Source organism: Adiantum capillus-veneris, chromosome 19 (genome assembly GCF_014529385.1).
Source record: "Adiantum capillus-veneris isolate H3 chromosome 19, ASM1452938v2, whole genome shotgun sequence".
NCBI classification, from domain to species: domain Eukaryota; kingdom Viridiplantae; phylum Streptophyta; class Polypodiopsida; order Polypodiales; family Pteridaceae; genus Adiantum; species Adiantum capillus-veneris.
The window spans coordinates 123,868,843-123,887,672 of NC_140949.1; the positions used below are offsets into that span (position 1 = coordinate 123,868,843).

General features: G+C 44.8%; 1 protein-coding gene across 5 annotated transcripts in view; it reads right to left on the reverse strand.

Annotated features, from left to right (window-relative positions):
• Positions 1-1,245: 1,245 nt before the first annotated feature.
• LOC147434792 (uncharacterized) overlaps positions 1,246-18,830 on the reverse strand; it is a 29,286-nt gene continuing 11,701 nt past the window's right edge. Inside the window, exons 4-9 of one of the 5 annotated variants that reach the window (XM_086491208.1) lie at positions 4,070-4,269; positions 3,444-3,510; positions 3,204-3,336; positions 3,001-3,096; positions 2,562-2,617; positions 1,246-2,410 (exon numbers count right to left, since the gene is read on the reverse strand). In XM_086491208.1, the coding sequence (XP_086347334.1) occupies positions 3,283-3,336; positions 3,444-3,510; positions 4,070-4,269 (321 nt within the window). In that variant the 3' untranslated portion in view covers positions 1,246-2,410; positions 2,562-2,617; positions 3,001-3,096; positions 3,204-3,282. Of the gene's footprint in view, positions 2,411-2,561; positions 2,618-2,748; positions 3,097-3,203; positions 3,337-3,443; positions 3,511-4,069; positions 4,270-18,830 lie in introns of those variants that run through there. The other 4 variants (XM_086491206.1, XM_086491209.1, XM_086491207.1 and 1 more) reach the window with 4 other exon arrangements.

Here is an 18,830-nt window from a genome sequence, read left to right on the forward strand (position 1 = left end):
CAAACCCACTTTGGACTATCAAAGGAAACTTTCATCGCTGCAAACAACCCCGGAACATAAGCTGAAAGTGTTGCTTGGCTGACATGGTGCCACTTATCCCGAGAGTCTGTTGTCACGGGAAGTTTGTTGAAAAGCAAGGTTGCCCAATCTACTGGCATAACTTTCTCTGTTGTTTATACAAGGTGAAAATCCTCCTTGCTCATGCAGTCATACCAAGCGAGAACACAGACCTGGCAGATACCATTGTTCTTTTGAGGACATCCATATGGTGCACCATGAAGTAACCCTTCACACCCACTGGTGTCCCAGCTTGTTGCACATCCAAATCTAGTCATAATGTTCTTAACTTGACACACTAGCTGCCTTATTATCCCAAAGAGCAATTGCTTCCACCCATTTTGTAGGATTATCCATTGCTGCCAAAATATACCTGTTACCTATTCCGGTTGCTTTGGGTTTAAAAAGACCCATAAAATCCAAGGAAAATTACCCTCAAATTTCAAAAATTCCCAAAATACCCTTGTATCTATTTTGATTCGGTTATTCAAGATTTTCTATTCTTTATTCTTTTTTGACAATGGCTTAGAATTTAATTTGTCATAAAATACCTCGCATAAAAGGGCAATTATGTCTCAAAATAATGAAGCTGTTCATTTCCAAAGCCTACATAACCAACTCAAATTTTAGTTTTAGCATCTTGCATTGATAGTCAATCAATCTTCCTATGAAAAGCTACAAATTCTTTTATCTTCTTTAAAGAAATTTAATCTCACACGGGGTATTTTGGGAATTTTGGAAAATTTGAGGGGCATTTTGGGAATTATGACAAAATATTGGATGTGTTTTGGAATTTTTTGAAACTTAGGGATATTTCGGGAATTTCCATAAATTAAACGGATAATTTGGTAATTTTCCCTAAACTCTAATCCCCACTTCTAAAATGGGTATAAAGGCAACACAAGATGATCCAGCATCCTATCACTTAATCCAGGTTGTCCCATGCTGAGATGTCTCTCCAAAATGCAAGCAAGCAAAATCGGCAAAAATGCGAGAAAATGAAAAGCCTATGGCAAACAAATGGCTTGTTCTAGCTTGAAACCAAACCGTGTTGAGGAGCAAAAACAGGAAAACATCATGAGGCACAATATCAAAAATGATTGCTTACGAGATGCTCAAACATCTGCAAACACGCTTCAGAAGGCAATATTAAAACCATATCCATCAATTTAGACCTAGGACATGGACTCAAAAGAACATCTTATATTATATTTATACTTGAATCTCCACAAATCTCTGCATTGCAAAGTTTTTAATAACTTCCTATCCATACAATTCTCAAAAATGCCAGGTCTTGTTCTCTTTTATGGCAAGGCATGATCCTTCCATACAGTAAATTAAATCTTACTATTTGTGAGATTTTTGCATGGTTTCAAAAATCACGTACACTATTACGTCTTGACAAAGTCTTCAAGAACTTCTTTGTAGAACGGTAGAAAGAATTGGGACAAGTGTCCTATTAGATGAGGGCTCAAGCTAGCTCTGCATTGATGCGGAAGGCTCACCACCATCTCACGCTCACGACTGCATTGAGGACAACCATCTCCGCTTCACGGATTAAACACACAAGCATGGCTACTCTGCACATTGATTCATCTCATTGGGTAATGTGCCCTCAGGAGCCATATAATGATCTTCTTTGCTCATGCTCACCAAACAAAGGGAGCCCTCCTCGCTTGATGTACTAGCTGAAGAGCAAAATTTCATAATGGTTGAGAAAAAAAAATTAGCATTAGAATGGATATAACACACGGCTCTCCAGTGGCAGCCATACACCTGAATGGCAGTCCAACATCACCGCCTGACCAAAAACAGGAAGCACGCAGGCAACCCACAAGCAATAGAGGACACTCCATATCAAGCTTAAGAGAGAATGACAATGATCCTCGAGTTTCAATCTAACACACGATCCTTGTCCAAGCTAGTGAACTTGAAAGAACAAAAGACCAGCATGAGCAACCTCCAAGTAACTCAATGATACCGCAGGACCTAGAGGAATTCCGAATCTCCTCCAAAACTAGGGACTCCCCAAAAAATAGCATAACTCTCCCAACTAGAGATCCACATAGTTGCATGTAATCACAATACTTGCCTCATCCTCCCACATATACAGAGTGATCCACATCAGCCATATAAAAAGCAATGGTAGCCAAATAAGATGCAATCCTTTCGTGCCAAGCTCTAGATGCTTGCTTCAATCCATAGAGTGTCATTAAGACATGCTGCCTGTAATAAGGCTTTCCCATTTAATCTTACCAAGTACTCCACGAAACAATTAGGGTCCTATTGGATATCAACTTCCTCCTCTCTGGATTTTCGCCGGATTATATTCCTTCATCTTGAAAATGTTGTCCTGCTCATTCACCAGTCAGCTCAGATCAGAATATCCGCATGAATGATTAAACAGTCGTGGAATAATTCCATCTTAAACTAGTTAAATTCACTAAGGCATTTAATAAGTTCAACTAAGGAATAAATTTTGTGAAACTCCCCTGATCGAGTACCTAATTTCACAGCGCAAACCCTGGCATGTGTGCACACTAGTTAACCCACACGATACCTGGCAAAAAATGCAGGCATTTGAGTGCTTGAGACCGCAGTTTAAGCAATTTCAATGGCTAAACGTGCAATACATACAAAAATATACACAAAAAGTGCAGTACATAGGCATTCCAGTGCTTGAGACCGCAGTTTAAGCAATTCAATGATTAAACGTGAAACATATATAGAGTTGGATACAAGAGATTGTAAAAAACCGCTAACATCTTTGCAACAGAGGGGATGCAGAAAGTAAACACTATTTTGCTTGCCATAAGAATAAAAGTTACATTAGTAGGTTTGACTTGTATTCTTTTTGTCGCCAAACTAGTAGAAGGCTTGATTATGTCCATCTTTACATGTACAATACAAAAGCATCCACCTCAGCATATACATAAGAATGACCTTAAACGTGATTGAAGCTCCTTGAACGGTGCTTTTCAAGACGGCGTAAAAAAGAGTTCACTCTTTCATCTGTACTAGCCATCTTGTACACCAGGCCTGCAATAGGCAACAGAAGAACCCAACTTTGATACTTTATCACTAAAGTTCAAATTCAAAAGTTGACATAAAATTTCACAACTTTGTTGATCAAGGGCCACAAGTACCACTTCTGATGCGCGTCAAGGTGGTTATGTTAAGCGGTTCTGGTTTGAGATGCAGAGCCATGATAACTTTGTAGATCCATCATGAGATACCCTCACGCTTCTCGATGTTTCTCCACTTGTCCTTGAGATCCACCTGCACAGGTTTCAAAACACACCTTCAGCTGTAAAAGAGAAAAGACATGTAAAAATCAACAATATTCCCAATCCCTTACAGCTGAATTTGACACCATTCCTCCTCACCTCAGTGCGGCCTTCAAAAATGGCCTTGTGCTTTTGAAGAATATGCTTCCAGTGCCCTTTTCCATACCTACACATGTTAGGAAAAAAAAACATCAGCACAAATATCTAAGTGCAAATTTCCAGGTAGCTTGGAGAAATCATGTATCTATTCATCAACCGACAAAGAGTGCCACTACGTCAAGATGTATATCCCATGTGAAGGCAAAGATGACATGACATTATATATGATATAGAGAAGTGCTCTCAGTGGCACAAAAGCCTGCAGTGGTTGTAAGACATGCTAAAAACGTTTACTTGGCCCCACCACATCAACCGACCAAAAGTGCCACTACATCAAGATGTATATCCCATGTGAAGGCAACAACGACATGACATTATATATGATATAGAGAAGTGCTCTCAGTGGCACAAAAGCCTGCAGTGGTTGTAAGACGTGCTAAAAATGTTTACTTGGCCCCACCACAAGGAGCACAATAGGTAAACCTTGAAAAGAGGCGAATTCATGAGTCTTCAGATTCATGCACTCAGCCTAGAGATAGCTCGTCATTTGGGATCGTAGAGACATTACAGACTTCTGTAAACCACAACTTCCTTCAACAACCTTAAAAACTGCACTAAGATTGTACCTTTCCACTTCTTTCCTCAATACACTCTCCTCTTCTAGATTCCACCGTCTAAATTTGCGCCTCCGTGGTTCATTGCGAGCTGCTATGCCACCTTGACGAGCAAAGCTCTGCCTCGTTTGCAGTTTTGGAAGGCGTATATGCCTTGAATTAGATGGTGATCTATCATCTGAGCTGTCAGCTATGTCATCGCTGGTCTCCCACTGCAAACAAAGAAGGGTTTCACAGATTCATTTAGCTTTGTCATAAAGAGGAAACTCACAATTGAGAATATAAAACAAAGATACATGCAAGAGGTATCTCTGAGAAAAAAAGAAAGGGGGGGGGGGGGGGGGGGGGATTTTATTAGTATTCCACCAACAAACTTTGAGTACTTCATTGAAGAAATATTTAGTTACATCCACAAAAGGCTAAGAAACCAGAAAATTACATCATCATCATCATATGATCCAAATGTCCAAAAGTAGAAAGTACAACAGACTAAGGTAACAACTCCTAAAAATGTGAACAAATAGGTCAACCAGTAGAGCCAGAGCTGGTGGTCTATCTATCAAAGCCTAATCTCCTCAAAAGGCTACCCTCGTAAATACCATCCTATGTAAGGTCCCCAACCAAGAGGTTGGGGCGACTTCATAGTTGGTCTTGAAGAGTGTTGAAAAAGCACATGTGGATTGCGAGGCAGAATCGTGAGCGGCAGAAAGAATTTGTGAGAAGATTAACGCAGGGGCTTCTTCGCTGAATATAACTTTTGCTGCACTCCTTTCTCGTTGCTCTGAAACCCACTGTCCTCTCCTTTCAACAAGGCAAGACCAGTGTTAGCAACTTCCATAAGCTGAGTGAGGGTAGCCACTCTGTTCTTGGTACAGTAGTCCCAAAGCCCTTTAGGCAGCCCACAACAATTCTTCTCTATCTGCTTTGTAGGTCACTGAGAGTACTGCTTTACAAAACCTCCGATTGTACTCCAGCAAGCTCTTGCATGTAGCCGAATGTAGCCGAAGTAAGCTGGTGCCAATCTGTCATGACGTCGGCTTCAAATTCATTTGACAGCCAAGCAGATGCAAACATTTGTTCGAAGTAGACCCAAGTGGCGGGTGCCTGTCCTTGCATTAACAATGTCGTCCACCATGTAAGCGCATTCTCCTTCAAGAAAGTGGAAGCTTTCCTGACCTTAGAGGCCTCTGTAAAATTCCCTCCTGCATATGCTGTATCAAACTGCTGGAGGAAAGTGAGAGCCTTTGCCTTATCCTCGAAGCCGTTGAAAGTGCTAAATTTACAGCTGCATCACCTTCTTTGTAAGCTTTCGGCTTTTCCAGTGCCCCGAACTTGTCATAAGGAATGGTCTCCAACATAGACGCTGTAGTAGGCATCATCGGCACATCTTGGCCATTAACATTTTGCGTCAGAGGTGCCATATCTAGCTGCTGTCTAGAAAAACCAGCCATGCCAAAATGAGCCTGTGACACCCCAAACTGGCCCTGGTTGCTCTGAAAACCTTGCTACATGCCGATGCTACCATACATGGGGTTTGGCATCATGCCTTGCATACACCCAAACACTATTCTTGGCATGTATGGCTGACTTCCAGGCGCATAACGAGCCATACTCTGGAACACAAATCCACCCCCGAAATACCCAAGATGTACCGTGGGTGGTGGAAAAACTGGGTGCATTGCCTAGTAACCAGTTCCCTATCCATTCAAGATAGCATGTGGGCTCTGAAAGGTGGCAGGCTGAACTAGCATAGCCTGTGGAATAGGCGTCCTAACCACCTATTCAAGGACGGGAGGAACTTGTTTTGGAGCCCCCGACTCCGCAACATGCGAGTGTTCCCTATCCTGTTGAGATGCATGAAGTACTTGGGCTTGAGCCTCAACAAGCTCTGTTCGCGGTGTAGGTTGCCTATTTTGTTGCGGCTGAAACCGGCCTGTTCAATCCAAAAAGGGCGGTAGACTTTACTTCCTCCTTCACAATCAGTATTCCCACGCATTGAATGACTTTCCCGACGCATACGGGCACTTTGCAAGACCTGGCGAGAATCTGCAACACGCTGAATTCTCTGTTTTCAGCCCCAAAAATGCGCCAGATCACCTGTGTAGCGGTCCCCTCAGTCCCCGAACCTCCAGGGGGTATTAGGGACCGTTTAGGGCCAAAACCCTAAACCTGCAAAAATACACAGCAGGCTGTAATTTACTGTTTCGGGCTCCATTTCGCGTGCCGATCGCATCCGTAGCAAGTCCTCGAGCTCCCGCACCTGTAGGGCTACTTGCCCTTTGAATCGGACGAGATTTCTGGCATGAAATCTCTCCGAATTCACCTGTACCTGCGGAGGATTAGCCGCTAACTAATCCAGTACCTGTGCAAGAGGCTCTTGCCTCGGCAATCGCGCATGAACCCACACAACTGTACATTGGTCAATTAAAAAGCCCACTAGAGGGGCATAACATACTGCCATAGGGGAGAGAGAGGGCAGTGCGTAGCGTGCAGGGCATCACTCCTGGCACCGCACTGTACATAGGAGGGAAAGCAAGCACTCCATAGCTCTTAACCTGTGACAAAATCTGAAAATGAGCCTCTCCCAGCTTCAAATTCAGCGCCACTTCTTGTTGCATGAGGAAAGTGCACCAGAAGGTGCCACTTGGCACATTTACAAGCATTTTCCCGTTTCGGGGTTGCCGCCTAAAAATCTCCCAACCGGTTGCCTAGTTGACTTCACGGCAGAGTAAGAAAATGTTCTCCTTGTCATTCCGGAGGTAATGACGCAAACACATTTTCAAGTCCCAAAATAGCAGTTCCCTAAATTTTAGGAGATGCTGCCATTGTATCTTTCTAGGTCATCTGACCCCCTTTGTACACTGCAGCCACACCCATAACTGAAATGTAGCCTCTGTAGCAAAGGATTCCACTTTGGCTAGTCAATGACCCCACTTTGGCTAACCATAGTCCTTGTCCAACCTTAGTGCTCTCTTGCCCTCAGGCCTGGACTCCCTCTGGACAGTTCCACAGTAGCTATGCAATGCAGGGCAGTTAGATTTCTCGAGGGGTGTTTCCAAAAAGTGAAAGTAAATAGATAATAAGAAAGAAATCAACAAAAAGGATAGATAGTAGTCACACGCTGGTGACAGTGGCACTGGAGGCGCTTGCAAGAACTCCATAAACCTTGGGTTCTGCACCAGTTGCGAAAACACATTCACCGCGGCAACTAACTGAGTCCTGAACGCATCGTCCTCAAGTTGCCCAGTCATAAACCCTATACTAGAGCGGAAGTGAATGTTGAACTTTGCTCAAGATGAGTGCTCTAAACTGTGCTCAAGGGTTCCTTTTACTTACGGAAGAGAGAGCCTTCCGTTCCTTTAGTGAGAGAGTGCAAATGATCACAAACAAAGTGGGTAAACACTGTGCATGAAGGTACTGAGACTGAGAGATAGAGAGAGAAGAATACGACACCAGAAAAGTTGTCAAACCCTCCTCCAAGGGCCCCTCTCTCGATGGCGAGAGAAGTTCATGCTATTGATTGCACAAATCTGATACAAGGTGCTGATGCAAGTTCATGATGTAATGATTCACTGAGGATCCAGATCGGAGACGACGAGGCCGACGACGACGAGGACGACGGCCGGCTGGCTGAAAATCGTTGCTCCTTCTAGGCTGAATACGCTGGACAGCAGGCTGAAAAACGCTGATCTTGCTGCTGAAAAATGTTGACCTGCTGAAGTAGAAAACGCTGATCTGCTGATATAGAAACGCTGATCTTGCTGCTGAAAAACGCTGGCTGTAGGGATCCCCGGCGCTAGGCTGAGGAAGCTTGCAGAAAACGCTAAGTCTTGTGAGGGTTCTTGCTTGAGAATAAGTGCTAGAGGGCCTGCTGTAAGAGGTTGCCTGTGCTCTCTTTGCTTCTTCTACTCTACTGAGTGACTGCCAGGTTTCTTTTATATTAACTTAGCAAATTTGCCCTACCCAGTTTCCCAACGAAGTCACTTATTATAATAAGTGAAAAATGGCTAAAATAGGGAAAATAGGTTCTGTGCACTATAAAATGCTCCTGATGGATTCTGATGGTAATGTTGATGATCATGCTGTGTGCAACCAGAGGATATGCATCTACTATAAGTATCTAGACATGCACGGCCTGCGAACAGACTCACAAAGCTGCCAGAACACTTCCTATGCTGACCTGAACCGTAGACATGAAGTAGCTTGTCCACATGCACATAGGGTTAGACGTGCACGTGACATCCCCTCCTTTTTAAAGTGAGGTACTGGTACCGAACTGTATGGCGTCGAGGGAGATCATCAATAGCGTATGGATGAACCCTAGGAAGGACTCTTCGCCGGCCCACTCTAATGTGTGGGTCGTGCGATACTTGAACTTCATAAAGGTCTGCAACGCTTGCTTCTTTGGGCCACGCCGAAAGCGACACAAAGTCATCTGAAGCTGTTTCAATGGTCTAACTGCATCTATGGACGTAGGTCCACCTTCATCAAGAATCTCCGAGGAGGAAAATTCCTGAAACCACTTCCAACACAAAAACATGAACATACCCATTCCATGTAAAGTGACTGAAGAATTCTAGTCTTCTTTAAAGACTCTGCATGCAATGTAGATGAACAAAGAGACGGAGTGCCAAACCGTTCATCAAACACACGCAAAAATTGGAATCGAAACTTGTCTTTCTGATCTGAATCTATCAACGGTGGTAAATCACAATGGAAATGCCGATGCTTGATGCTCAATCCTTCTTGTACCCTTTCTGAGACTGTGTCATGCCAAGGAAGAGACATAGAATGTGAATTCCTTGAATGCAAACATTTCTGCTTTTCATGAGTAATCCGCATACATCCATGCTCGTTCATGAGTAAATCGTGTTCATCGTACAATATGGCATGCCTATGAAAAGAGAACACATAAAGATGGTGACTAAAATACAGGAAACCGTCACGAACGAAACACTCGAACAATGCGTACTGACTTATCGTGCGCATACACAATACTTCCTGTGGGGGTTCCTTAGATCTTGAGAGCCAAGATCGGTTCTTCGTGATTGATCGAATCTGCAATGAGGTTAGCTTCACTAGAAAAAGCATCAACTAAACCATCATCCTTGTGAACAATCACATCTGTATCTTGCAAATCATCATCATTGTGAAGAATCACATCTTTACCATGCAAAACATATGTGTCGTGCTTTGGAGAAGACAAGACTGAGAGTCTCCTTCTCCTGATTCTTTTCAATCTTCGCCTGCACATTAGAAATGAGAGATGAAGAATGAACAACTTCCTCTCCACGAATGACAATGGGAGAGTCACTTCTGGCGTTTGCATTGCAGATCAGCCTCGGCAACAGAAAGACAGCAGATCAGCCCTAGCATTAGCAGTTCTCCACAGCAGGACACACATTTCAACCAGTGTTTTTGAATTGCAGAGCAGCCCCTAGCGTTTTGCAGTTCCATCGCAACAAGATCCACAGTAGCACCGGCCTTTTCAGTTTTCAGTTTCACACCTGCAGAAGAACCCCCAAACCTCGCAGATCTCACCTTCCTGCAGGCAGATCCTCACCGCACGGTTAGAACCAGCATACTTTGCAGTTTCAGCCCGAAAAACACAAATCTCAGCATCTGCATTTTCAGCACGTCGCCGTCGCATCGTCGCCATTGACATCGTCACCAACATAGAGTCAGAATTCAGCAGATAGAAAATTTGCATATTTCAGCTGTTAGCATTTTCAGATTTCAGCCTGTCTCATCGTTGTCCTCATAGCCGTCGACATCGTCGGCAAGTCCAAAGCATTATAGAGATTTGTGCAATCAATAGTAGACCGCTCTCGCCATAGAGAGTGGGGCCTTTGGAGGAGGGTTTGACAACATTCTTGTCTTGTATTCTTCTCTCTCTATCTCTCAGTCTCATGCACCTTCATTCACAGTGTTCACCACTTTGTTTGTGTCCATTGCACTCTCTCACTAAAGGAATGGAAGGCTCTCCCTTCCGTAAGTAAAAGGAACCTTGAGTACAGTTCGGAGCACTCATCTTGAGCGAAGTTCCACATTCCCTTCCGGTGCACCTTACATTGGTATCAGAGCTTTGCAGTGTTCCAATCACTCAAGGAAAAAACCACAGAATTTTTTCTGCTTGATACGGTCGCACGTAACCCAAGTCCTCTTGGGCGTGTCGATTCCTAATCATGTTTTTGAAGAGTGACAGGAAACCCAAGAAAGAAGGCCTTGTCCAGCCTCCCCTTGTTTCTCTTTTCACTCATTGAGAGCGGACCGTGCACTTAGCCGCCGGCCAATTGACGTGAGGTGGGAAAAAGCAACCTTGGTGTGAGCGCAAGGCCACCAAGGGGTGCACCCGTGGAAAGGAGTAGAGCTCAGGTGAAGAGAAGATGCTTCTCTAACACAGATTGCAAGCGAAAGAAGAACCTCAAGACCCCCAAGAACCAAGACCCACAAAGAACGCAAGTTCCTACTGAACTTGAGAACCCAAGACTTCAGTGGATGGTCATCACCCAAAGCGGAATGGGTACTTCGCATGGAGGTGGTGAGCATGGGAGTGGCGATGAAGAGTTTTCCCCACTAGGAGGTTTTTCCGACCCTCCCCCTTCCCCATCTACGCAAAGGATTGCACTAACTCCTATGGAGGCTTTCGACAAGATGATGATGGACAGGAAGCTAGAAAGCGACGAAAGAATGGCCACCATAGTGTGTAAATACGAAGAAAGATGGCAGCCATAGCGCGTAAGCGCAAGCAAGCACACTTGGAAGCCAAAGTACGACAAGCCGAATTGATCGTGAGCGCAAAGAAAGAGAAGCAGAATTCGATCGTGAGAACAAAGCAAGAAAAGAGAAGAGCGACCGACACATGCAAGAGTTGTTGCGACTCTTTTCTCATGTGCAGGCACAGATGCAAGAGAATCATGAGAAAGAGACCCTCTCAGTCTCTTCTTCTCCAAAGCATGACACAGATGATTTCCATGATTATAATAAGCATGATGATTTGCATGATAATGATTTGAATGATAATAAAGAAAAGCATGATGATTTGCATAATAAAGATGTGATTGTTCACAAGGATGATGGTTTAGTTGATACTTTGTCTAGTGAAGCTAACCTCATTGCAGATTCGATCAATCACAAAGAACCGATCTTGGCTCCCGAGTCGAGGTCTACAGAACCCCCACAGGACGATTCGATCACTCACGAAGAATCGACCTTGGCACTGGAGTCGAGGTCCAAAGAACCCCCACACGAAGTACTATGTGTACGAATGATTAGTCAGCACGCATTGTTCGAGTGTTTCATTCGTGATGCTTTCCTGTATTTTAGTCATCGTCCTTATGTGATCCCTTTTCACAGGCATGGCATATTGTACGATGAACGCGATTCACTCATGAATGAGCACGGATGTATGCCAACGATTCATGAAAAGATGAAATGTTTACACCCAAGGAATTCACATTCCATGCCTCTTCCTTGGCATGACACAGTATCCGAAAGAGCACAAGAAGGATTGAGCATCAAGCATGGGCATTTCCATTGTGATTTACCACAGTTGATTGATTTAGATCAAGAAGTCAAGATACGACCCCACTGTTTGCGTGTGTTTAATGAACGGTTTGGCACTCCGTCACTTTGTTCATCTAGATTGAATGCACAGTTTTTTCGAAGGAATAGTATTTTTCCAGTCACTTTACATGGAATGGGTATGTTCATGTTTGTGTTGGAAGTGGTTTCAGGAATTTTCAACCTCGGAGATTCTTGAAGAAGGTAGACGCATGACTATAGATACAGTTGAAGCATTGAAGGAGCCACAGATGACTTTGTGTCGCTTTCGGCGCGGCCCGAAAGAAGCCAGCGTTGTAGACCTTTATGAAGTTCAAGTATCACACGACCCACGCATCAGAGTGGGCCGACAAAGAGTCCTTTCCAGATTCCAAACGTGTTGGCGATCTCCCTCGACGCCATACAGCTCCGTACCAGTACCTCCCTTTGAAAAGGAGGGGATGTCACGTGCACATCTAACCCTATGTGTACGTGGTCTCTCAGTCTCAGCACCTTCACGCACAGTGTCTATTCACTTTGTTTGTAATCACTTGCACTCTCTCATTAAAGCACGAAAGGCTCTCCCTTCCCTAAGAAAAAGGAACCTTGAGCACAATTCGCAGCACTCATCTTGAGCAAAGTTCAAGATTCATTCCGCTGCACCTAACAATGGTATCAGAGCTTTGGCAGTGTTCTGTATCACTCAAGGAAAGAACCACAAGAACCATAGAATTTTATTTTTTTTCCTTGTTGCGGTCGCACGTAACCCAAGTCCACTTAGGCGTGTCGATTCCTAATCATGTTTTTGAAGAGTTACAGAAAACCCAAGAAAGAAGGGCTTGTCCAGCCTCCCCTTGTTTCTCTTTTCACTCATTGAGAGCGGACCGTGCACTTAGCGGCCGGCCAATCGACATGAGATGGGAAAAAGCAACCTTGGTGTGAGCGCAAGGCCACCAAGGGGTGCGCCCGCGGAAAAGAGAAGAACTCGGTTGAAGAGAAGATCCTTCTCTAACACAGATTGCAAGCGAAAGAAGAACCTCAAGTACCCAAGAACCTCAAGACCCTCGAGAACCCAAGAGGGGCCAACACCCACAAGAACCCAAGTTCCTCGTGAACTTAAGAACCCAAGATCTCAGAGTATGGTCATCACCCGAAGCGGAATGGATAATTCACATAAAGTGATGAGCATGAAAGTGGCGAAGAAGAATTTTCCCCACCAGGAGGTTTTTCTGACCCTCTCCCTTTGATTGCACTAACTCCTATGGAGGCTTTCAACATGATGATGATGGACATGAAGTTAGAACGTGAAGCAAGACAAGTAAAAAGAAAGGCCGACTTTGAGCGTGAGCGTGAGTAAGCGCGCTTGGCGGCCGAACAAAGAGCCCAACAGATGCAAGAGATGTTGCGACTCTTTTCTCAAGTGCAGGCACAAATGCAAGAGATTCGGGAAAAAGAGACTCTCTTTGTCTCTTCTCCAAGCATGCAACACAGGATTTGCATGATGAATTGCATGATAATGATGAGCATGATGATTTGGATGATAATGACAAGCATGATGATTTGCATGAAGATGATGTGATTGTTCACAAGGATGATGTGTTAGTTGATACTTTCTCTAGTGAAACTAACCTCATTGCAGATTCGATCAATCACAAAGAACCGATCTTGGCTCTCGAGTCGAGGTCCACAGAACCCCACAGGAAGAATTGATCAAACACGAAGAACCGGTCTTGGCTCTCGAGCCTAGGTCCAAAGAACCCTCTCAGAAAGTATTATGTGTTCGAGTGATTAGTCAGCACGCATTGTTCGAGTGCTGCATTCGTGATAGTTTCCTGTATTTTAGTCAGCGTCTTTATGTGATCCCTTTTCCTAGGCATGACATATTGTACGTTGAGCACATTTCACTCATGAATGAGCACGGATGTATGCGGATTGTTCATGAAAGCTGAAAAGTATGCATTCATGGAAGTCACGTTCCATGTCTCTTCCTTGGCACGCACAGTCGTAGAAAGAGTACAAGAAAGATTGAGCATCAAGCATAGGCATTTCCATTGTGATTTGCCACAGTTGATTGATTTAGATCAGAAAGTCACGATTCGACCCCATTGTTTACGTGTGTTTGATAAACGGTTTCGCACTCCGTCTCTTTGTTCATCTACATTGCATGTACAGTTTTTGAAGACGACAAGATTTTTTCCAGTCACTTTACATGGAATGGGTATGTTCATGTTTTAGTGTTGGAAGTGGTTTCAGGAATTTTCAACCTTGGAGATTCTTGAAGAAGATGGACCTACGTCCATAGACGAAGTTGAAGCATTGAAGGAGACTCATATGACTTTGTGTCGCTTTCGGAGCGGCCCAAAGAAGAAGGCATTGCATACCTTTATGAAGTTCAAGTATCGCACAACCCACGCATCAAAGTGGGCCGGCGAAGAGTCTTTCTGAGGATTCCAGACCCTTTTGGCGATCTCCCTCGACGCCATACAGTTCGATACCAGTACCTCACTTTGAAAAGGAGGGGATGTCACGTGACACATCCAACCCTATGTGTCCGTGGACAAGCTACAGCATGACCACGGTTCAGTTCAGTCAAGTCAGCCTAGAATAGGAAGTGATCTGGCACTTTTGTGGGTCTGTTCGCAGACCGTGCATGTCGAAACACTTAGATTAGATGCATATCCTCTGGTTGCACACAGCAGCATTACCATCAGAATCCATCAAATCCATCAGGAGCATTTTCCAATGCACAGAACCTATTCTCCCTATTTTTGACATTTTTCACTTATTATTTTCAAGTGACTTTAAACTAGGTAGGGCAATTTTGCTAAGTTTGTATGTATAGAAAACTAGCGCTAGCACTTTTTGGCAAAAGAGGCAGCAGGAGCACCTTGCTCAACAGGCAACTTCTTAGCAGGACCAGAACAGCATGGACTAGAGTTTTTGCAACAGCATCAAGCTAGCGTTTTTTGCAAGACAGATCAGCCTTGGCATTTTTGCATTGCAAAGCAGCTTCGGCATTAGCAGACACAGCAAAACCACTTCACAACAGCAGATCAGCCCTAGCGTTAGTAGATTTCCTCCAACAGCAGCATTCAGCCCTAGCGTTTTTGGAGCAGCATGACAACCGGCATTTTGCAGTTCCATCGCGACAGAACCAGCCCATAGACCAGCGTTTTCAGTTTTCAGCAGTCAGTACCCGCAGAAGAAGTCCCGAACCTCGCAGATCTCACCTTTCCGCAGCAGATCCTCGCCGCACGGTCAGATCCCGCGAAGTTTGCAGATTCAGCCCGGAAAACGCAGATTTCAGCACCTGCATTTTCAGCACGTCGCCGTCGCATCGTCGCCATCGACATCGTCACCGACATAGAGTCAGAATTCAGCAGATAAAGATTTGCAGATTTCAGCCCGTCTCGTCGTCATCCTCATCGTCGTCAACAACGTCGGCAAGTCCAAGCATTGTAGAGATTTGTGCAATCAATAGTAGACCACTCTCGCCATAAAGAGTGGGGCCTTCGGAGGAGGGTTTGACAACATTCTAGTGTCATATTCTTCTCTCTCTATCTCTCAATCTCAACACCCTCACGCACAGTGTCTATTCACTTTGTTTATGATCACTTGCACTCTCTCATTAAAGCACGGAAAGCTCTCCCTTCCCTAAGAAAAAAGGAACCTTGAGCACAGTTCGGAGCACTCATCTTGAGCAAAGTTCAACATTCATTCCCCTACACCTAACACCAAATCTCGGCTTACGCCACTTTACGAACCACCAACATCTTTGACCCACTCCGGTTTCGAGATGAGTATTTGGAGGACCAACTCTTGCATGCATTAGTCTCTCTGCGCCTCACGCTCTAACTCGAAGGCCGCTCGTCTATCTTCGGCCGCCAAGCGCGCTTGCTCACGCTCACTCTCCAAGGCTACCCTTCTGTCTTCGGCTGCCAAGCACGCTTGCTCACGCTCACGCTCTAAGGCTAACCGTCTTTCTTCGCGCTCGCGTTCCAATTCTGCCTTTCTTTCTTTGCGCTCGCGATCTAATTCTGCCTTTCTTTCTTTGCGCTCGCGCTCCAAGGTGGCGCATTGCGCTTCCTATTGTAACATCGTGTCCATCATCGTCTTGACCAAAGCCTCCATAGGATTTGGTGCAATCCTTGGCGTAGATGGCGAAGGGGGAGGGTCGGAAAAACCTCCTGGTGGAGAAAATTCTTCTTCGCCACTTTCATGATCATCACCTCCATGCAAAGTATCCATTCCACTTCAGGTGATGACATTGTCACGTGCACATCTAGCCCTATGTATACGTGGACAAGCTACTTCATGACTAGGGTTCAATTCAGTTCAGTCAGTCTAGCTTTCGAAGTGTTTTGGCACTTTTGTGAGTCTGTTCGCAGACCGTGCATGTCCAGACACTTAGAGTAGATGCATATCCTCTGGTTGCACATAGCATGATCATCTGAATTACCATCAGATTCCATCAAGAGCATTTTACAGTGCAGAAAACCTATTTTCCCTATTTTAGCCATTTTTCACTTAATATTATTAAGTGACTTTTTGTTGGGAAACTGGGTAGGGCAATTTGACTAACCCAATAAATAAGGAAACCTAGCGCTAGCACTTTTGGGCAGAAGAGGCAGCAGGGACCAAACATCCAAAAGGCACCTTCTCAGCAAGACCTTCCACGGCGGTAAGCCTAGCGTTTTCAGCCTACAGACAGCCTAGCGCTTTCGCATCAATCCAGTCCCTGGCGTTTTTGCCTTGCAAATCAGCCCCGGCGACAGCAAGACACAGCAGATCCATAGCGTTTTTGCATCAGCACAGCATTCAACCCTAGCGTTTTTGGATCAGCAGATACCCAGCGTTTTGCAGATCCTCCGCGACAGAACCACAAGTAGCATCAGCGTTTTCAGTTTTCAGCATCAAGACACCGTAGTAGAAGTCCCGAACCTCGCAGATCTCACCTTCCCACAGCAGATCCCCGCTGCACGGTCAGATCAGCAAGCGTTTGCAGATTCAGCTCGGAAAACGCAGATTTCAGCATCTGCGTTTTTAACGCATCGTAGTTGCATCATCGTCATCGCCGTCGTCGTCGACGTAGAGTGAGAATTCAGCAGATACAAGATTTGCAGATTTCAGCCATTAGCGTTTTCAAATTTCAGCACGTCTCGTCTTCGACAAGTCCAAGCATTGTAGGGATTTGTGCAATCAATATTAGACCGCTCTCGCCATAGAGAATGGGGCCTTCGAAGGAGGGTTTGACAACATTCTCTCTCTATCTCAGTCTCAACACCTTCATTCACAATGTTTACCACTTTGTTTGTGATCATTTGTACTCTCTCACTAAAGGAACAGAAGGCTCTCCCTTCCGTAAGTAAACGGAACCTTGAGCACAATTCGGAGCACTCATCTTGAGCAAAGCTCAACATTCACTTCCGCTGACCTTACAACCATACACTGAGATGTTGAGGTTCTTAAGTTCACGAGGAACTTTGGTTCTTGAGGGTCTTGAGTCCTTCAGTTCTTGAGTTCTTGAGGTTCTTCTTTAGCTTGCAATCCGTGTTAGAGAAGGCTTTTCTCTTACCCGAGCTCTACTCTTTCCTGCGGACGCACCCCTTGGCTTGCACCCACACCAAGGTTGCTTTTTCCCACCTCACGTCGATTGCCGACCGCTAAGTGCACGATCCGCTCTCAATGAGTGAAAAGAGACACAAGGGGAGGCTGGACAAGCCCTTCTTTCTTGGGTTACCTGTCACTCTTCAAAAACACGATTAGGAATCGACACGCCCAAGTGGACTTGGGTTACGTGCAACCGCAACAAGCAAAAAAATTCTTGTGGTTCTTTCCTTGAGTGATACAGAACACTGCAAAAGCTCTGATACCAATGTAAGGTGCAGCGAAAGTGAATTTTGAACTTTGCTCAAGATGAGTGCTCTGAACTGCGCTCAGGTTCCTTTTACTTACAGAAGGGAGAGCCTTCCGTTCCTTTAGTGAGACAGTGCAAATGATCACAAATAAAGTGGGTAAACACTGTGCATGAAGGTATTGAGACTGAGAGATACAGAGAGAAGAATACGACACCAGAAAAGTTGTAAAACCCTCCTCCAAGGGCCCCTCTCTCGATGGCGAGAGAAGTCTATGCTATTGATTATGTTGATGCAAGTTCATGATGCAATGAGGATCTAGATCGGAGACGACGAGGACGACGGCTGGCTGAAAACGCTAACTTCAGGGCTGAAAATCGCTGCTCCTTCTGGGCTGCAAACGCTGTTGTAGCAGGGCTGAAAGCACTGGACAGCAGGCTGAAAAATGTTGATCTTGCTGCTGAAAAATGTTGATCTGCTGAAGCTGCTGAAAAACGCTGGCTGTAAACGCTAACTTCAGGGCTGAAAATCGCTGCTCCTTCTGGGCTGCAAACGCTGTTGTAGTAGGGCTGAAAGCACTGGACAGCAGGCTGAAAAACGCTGATCTTGCTACTGAAAAATGTTGATCTGCTGAAGTAGAAAACGCTGATCTGCTGATATAGAAACGCTGATCTTGCTGCTGAAAAACGATGGCTGTAGGGAACCCCAGCGCTAGGCTGAGGAAGCTTGCAGAAAACACTAAATCTTGTGAGGGTTTGCTTGAGAAGCAGTGCTAGAGGGCCTGCTGCAAGAGGTTGCCTGTGCTCTCTTTGCTTCTTCTGCTCTACTGAGTAACTGCCATGTTTCTTTTATATTAACTTGGCAAATTTGCCTACCCAGTTTCCCAACAAAGTCACTTATTAATTATAAGTTAAAAGAGTGAAAATTTTGGGAAAATAGGTTCTGTGCACTGTAAAATGCTCCTGGTGAATTCTGATGGTAATGCTGATGATCATGCTGTGTGCAACTAGAGGATATGCATCTACTCTAAGTGTCTGGACATGCACGGCCTGAGAACAGACTCACAAAGGTGCCAAAACACTTCCTAAGCTGACCTGAACCCTAGACATGAAGTAGCTTGTCCACATGCACATAGGGTTAGATGTGCACGTGATACTTCTTATCGGAATCATCGGCAACAAAAGCAGCAACATGAAGCTTCCAAAGGATCTCATCTTAAGAAGCAATCAGGCATATCAAGATGGGCTTACTTAGTAGCACATATATCCGACCCTACTCGAGTACTCGGTCATGAACGTCGCGACGCTGGACAAGTTCCCCCTCGCAAGCCATGCCCTACATTTAAGTCTTTTTGTCACGATTGTGACTATGTTACA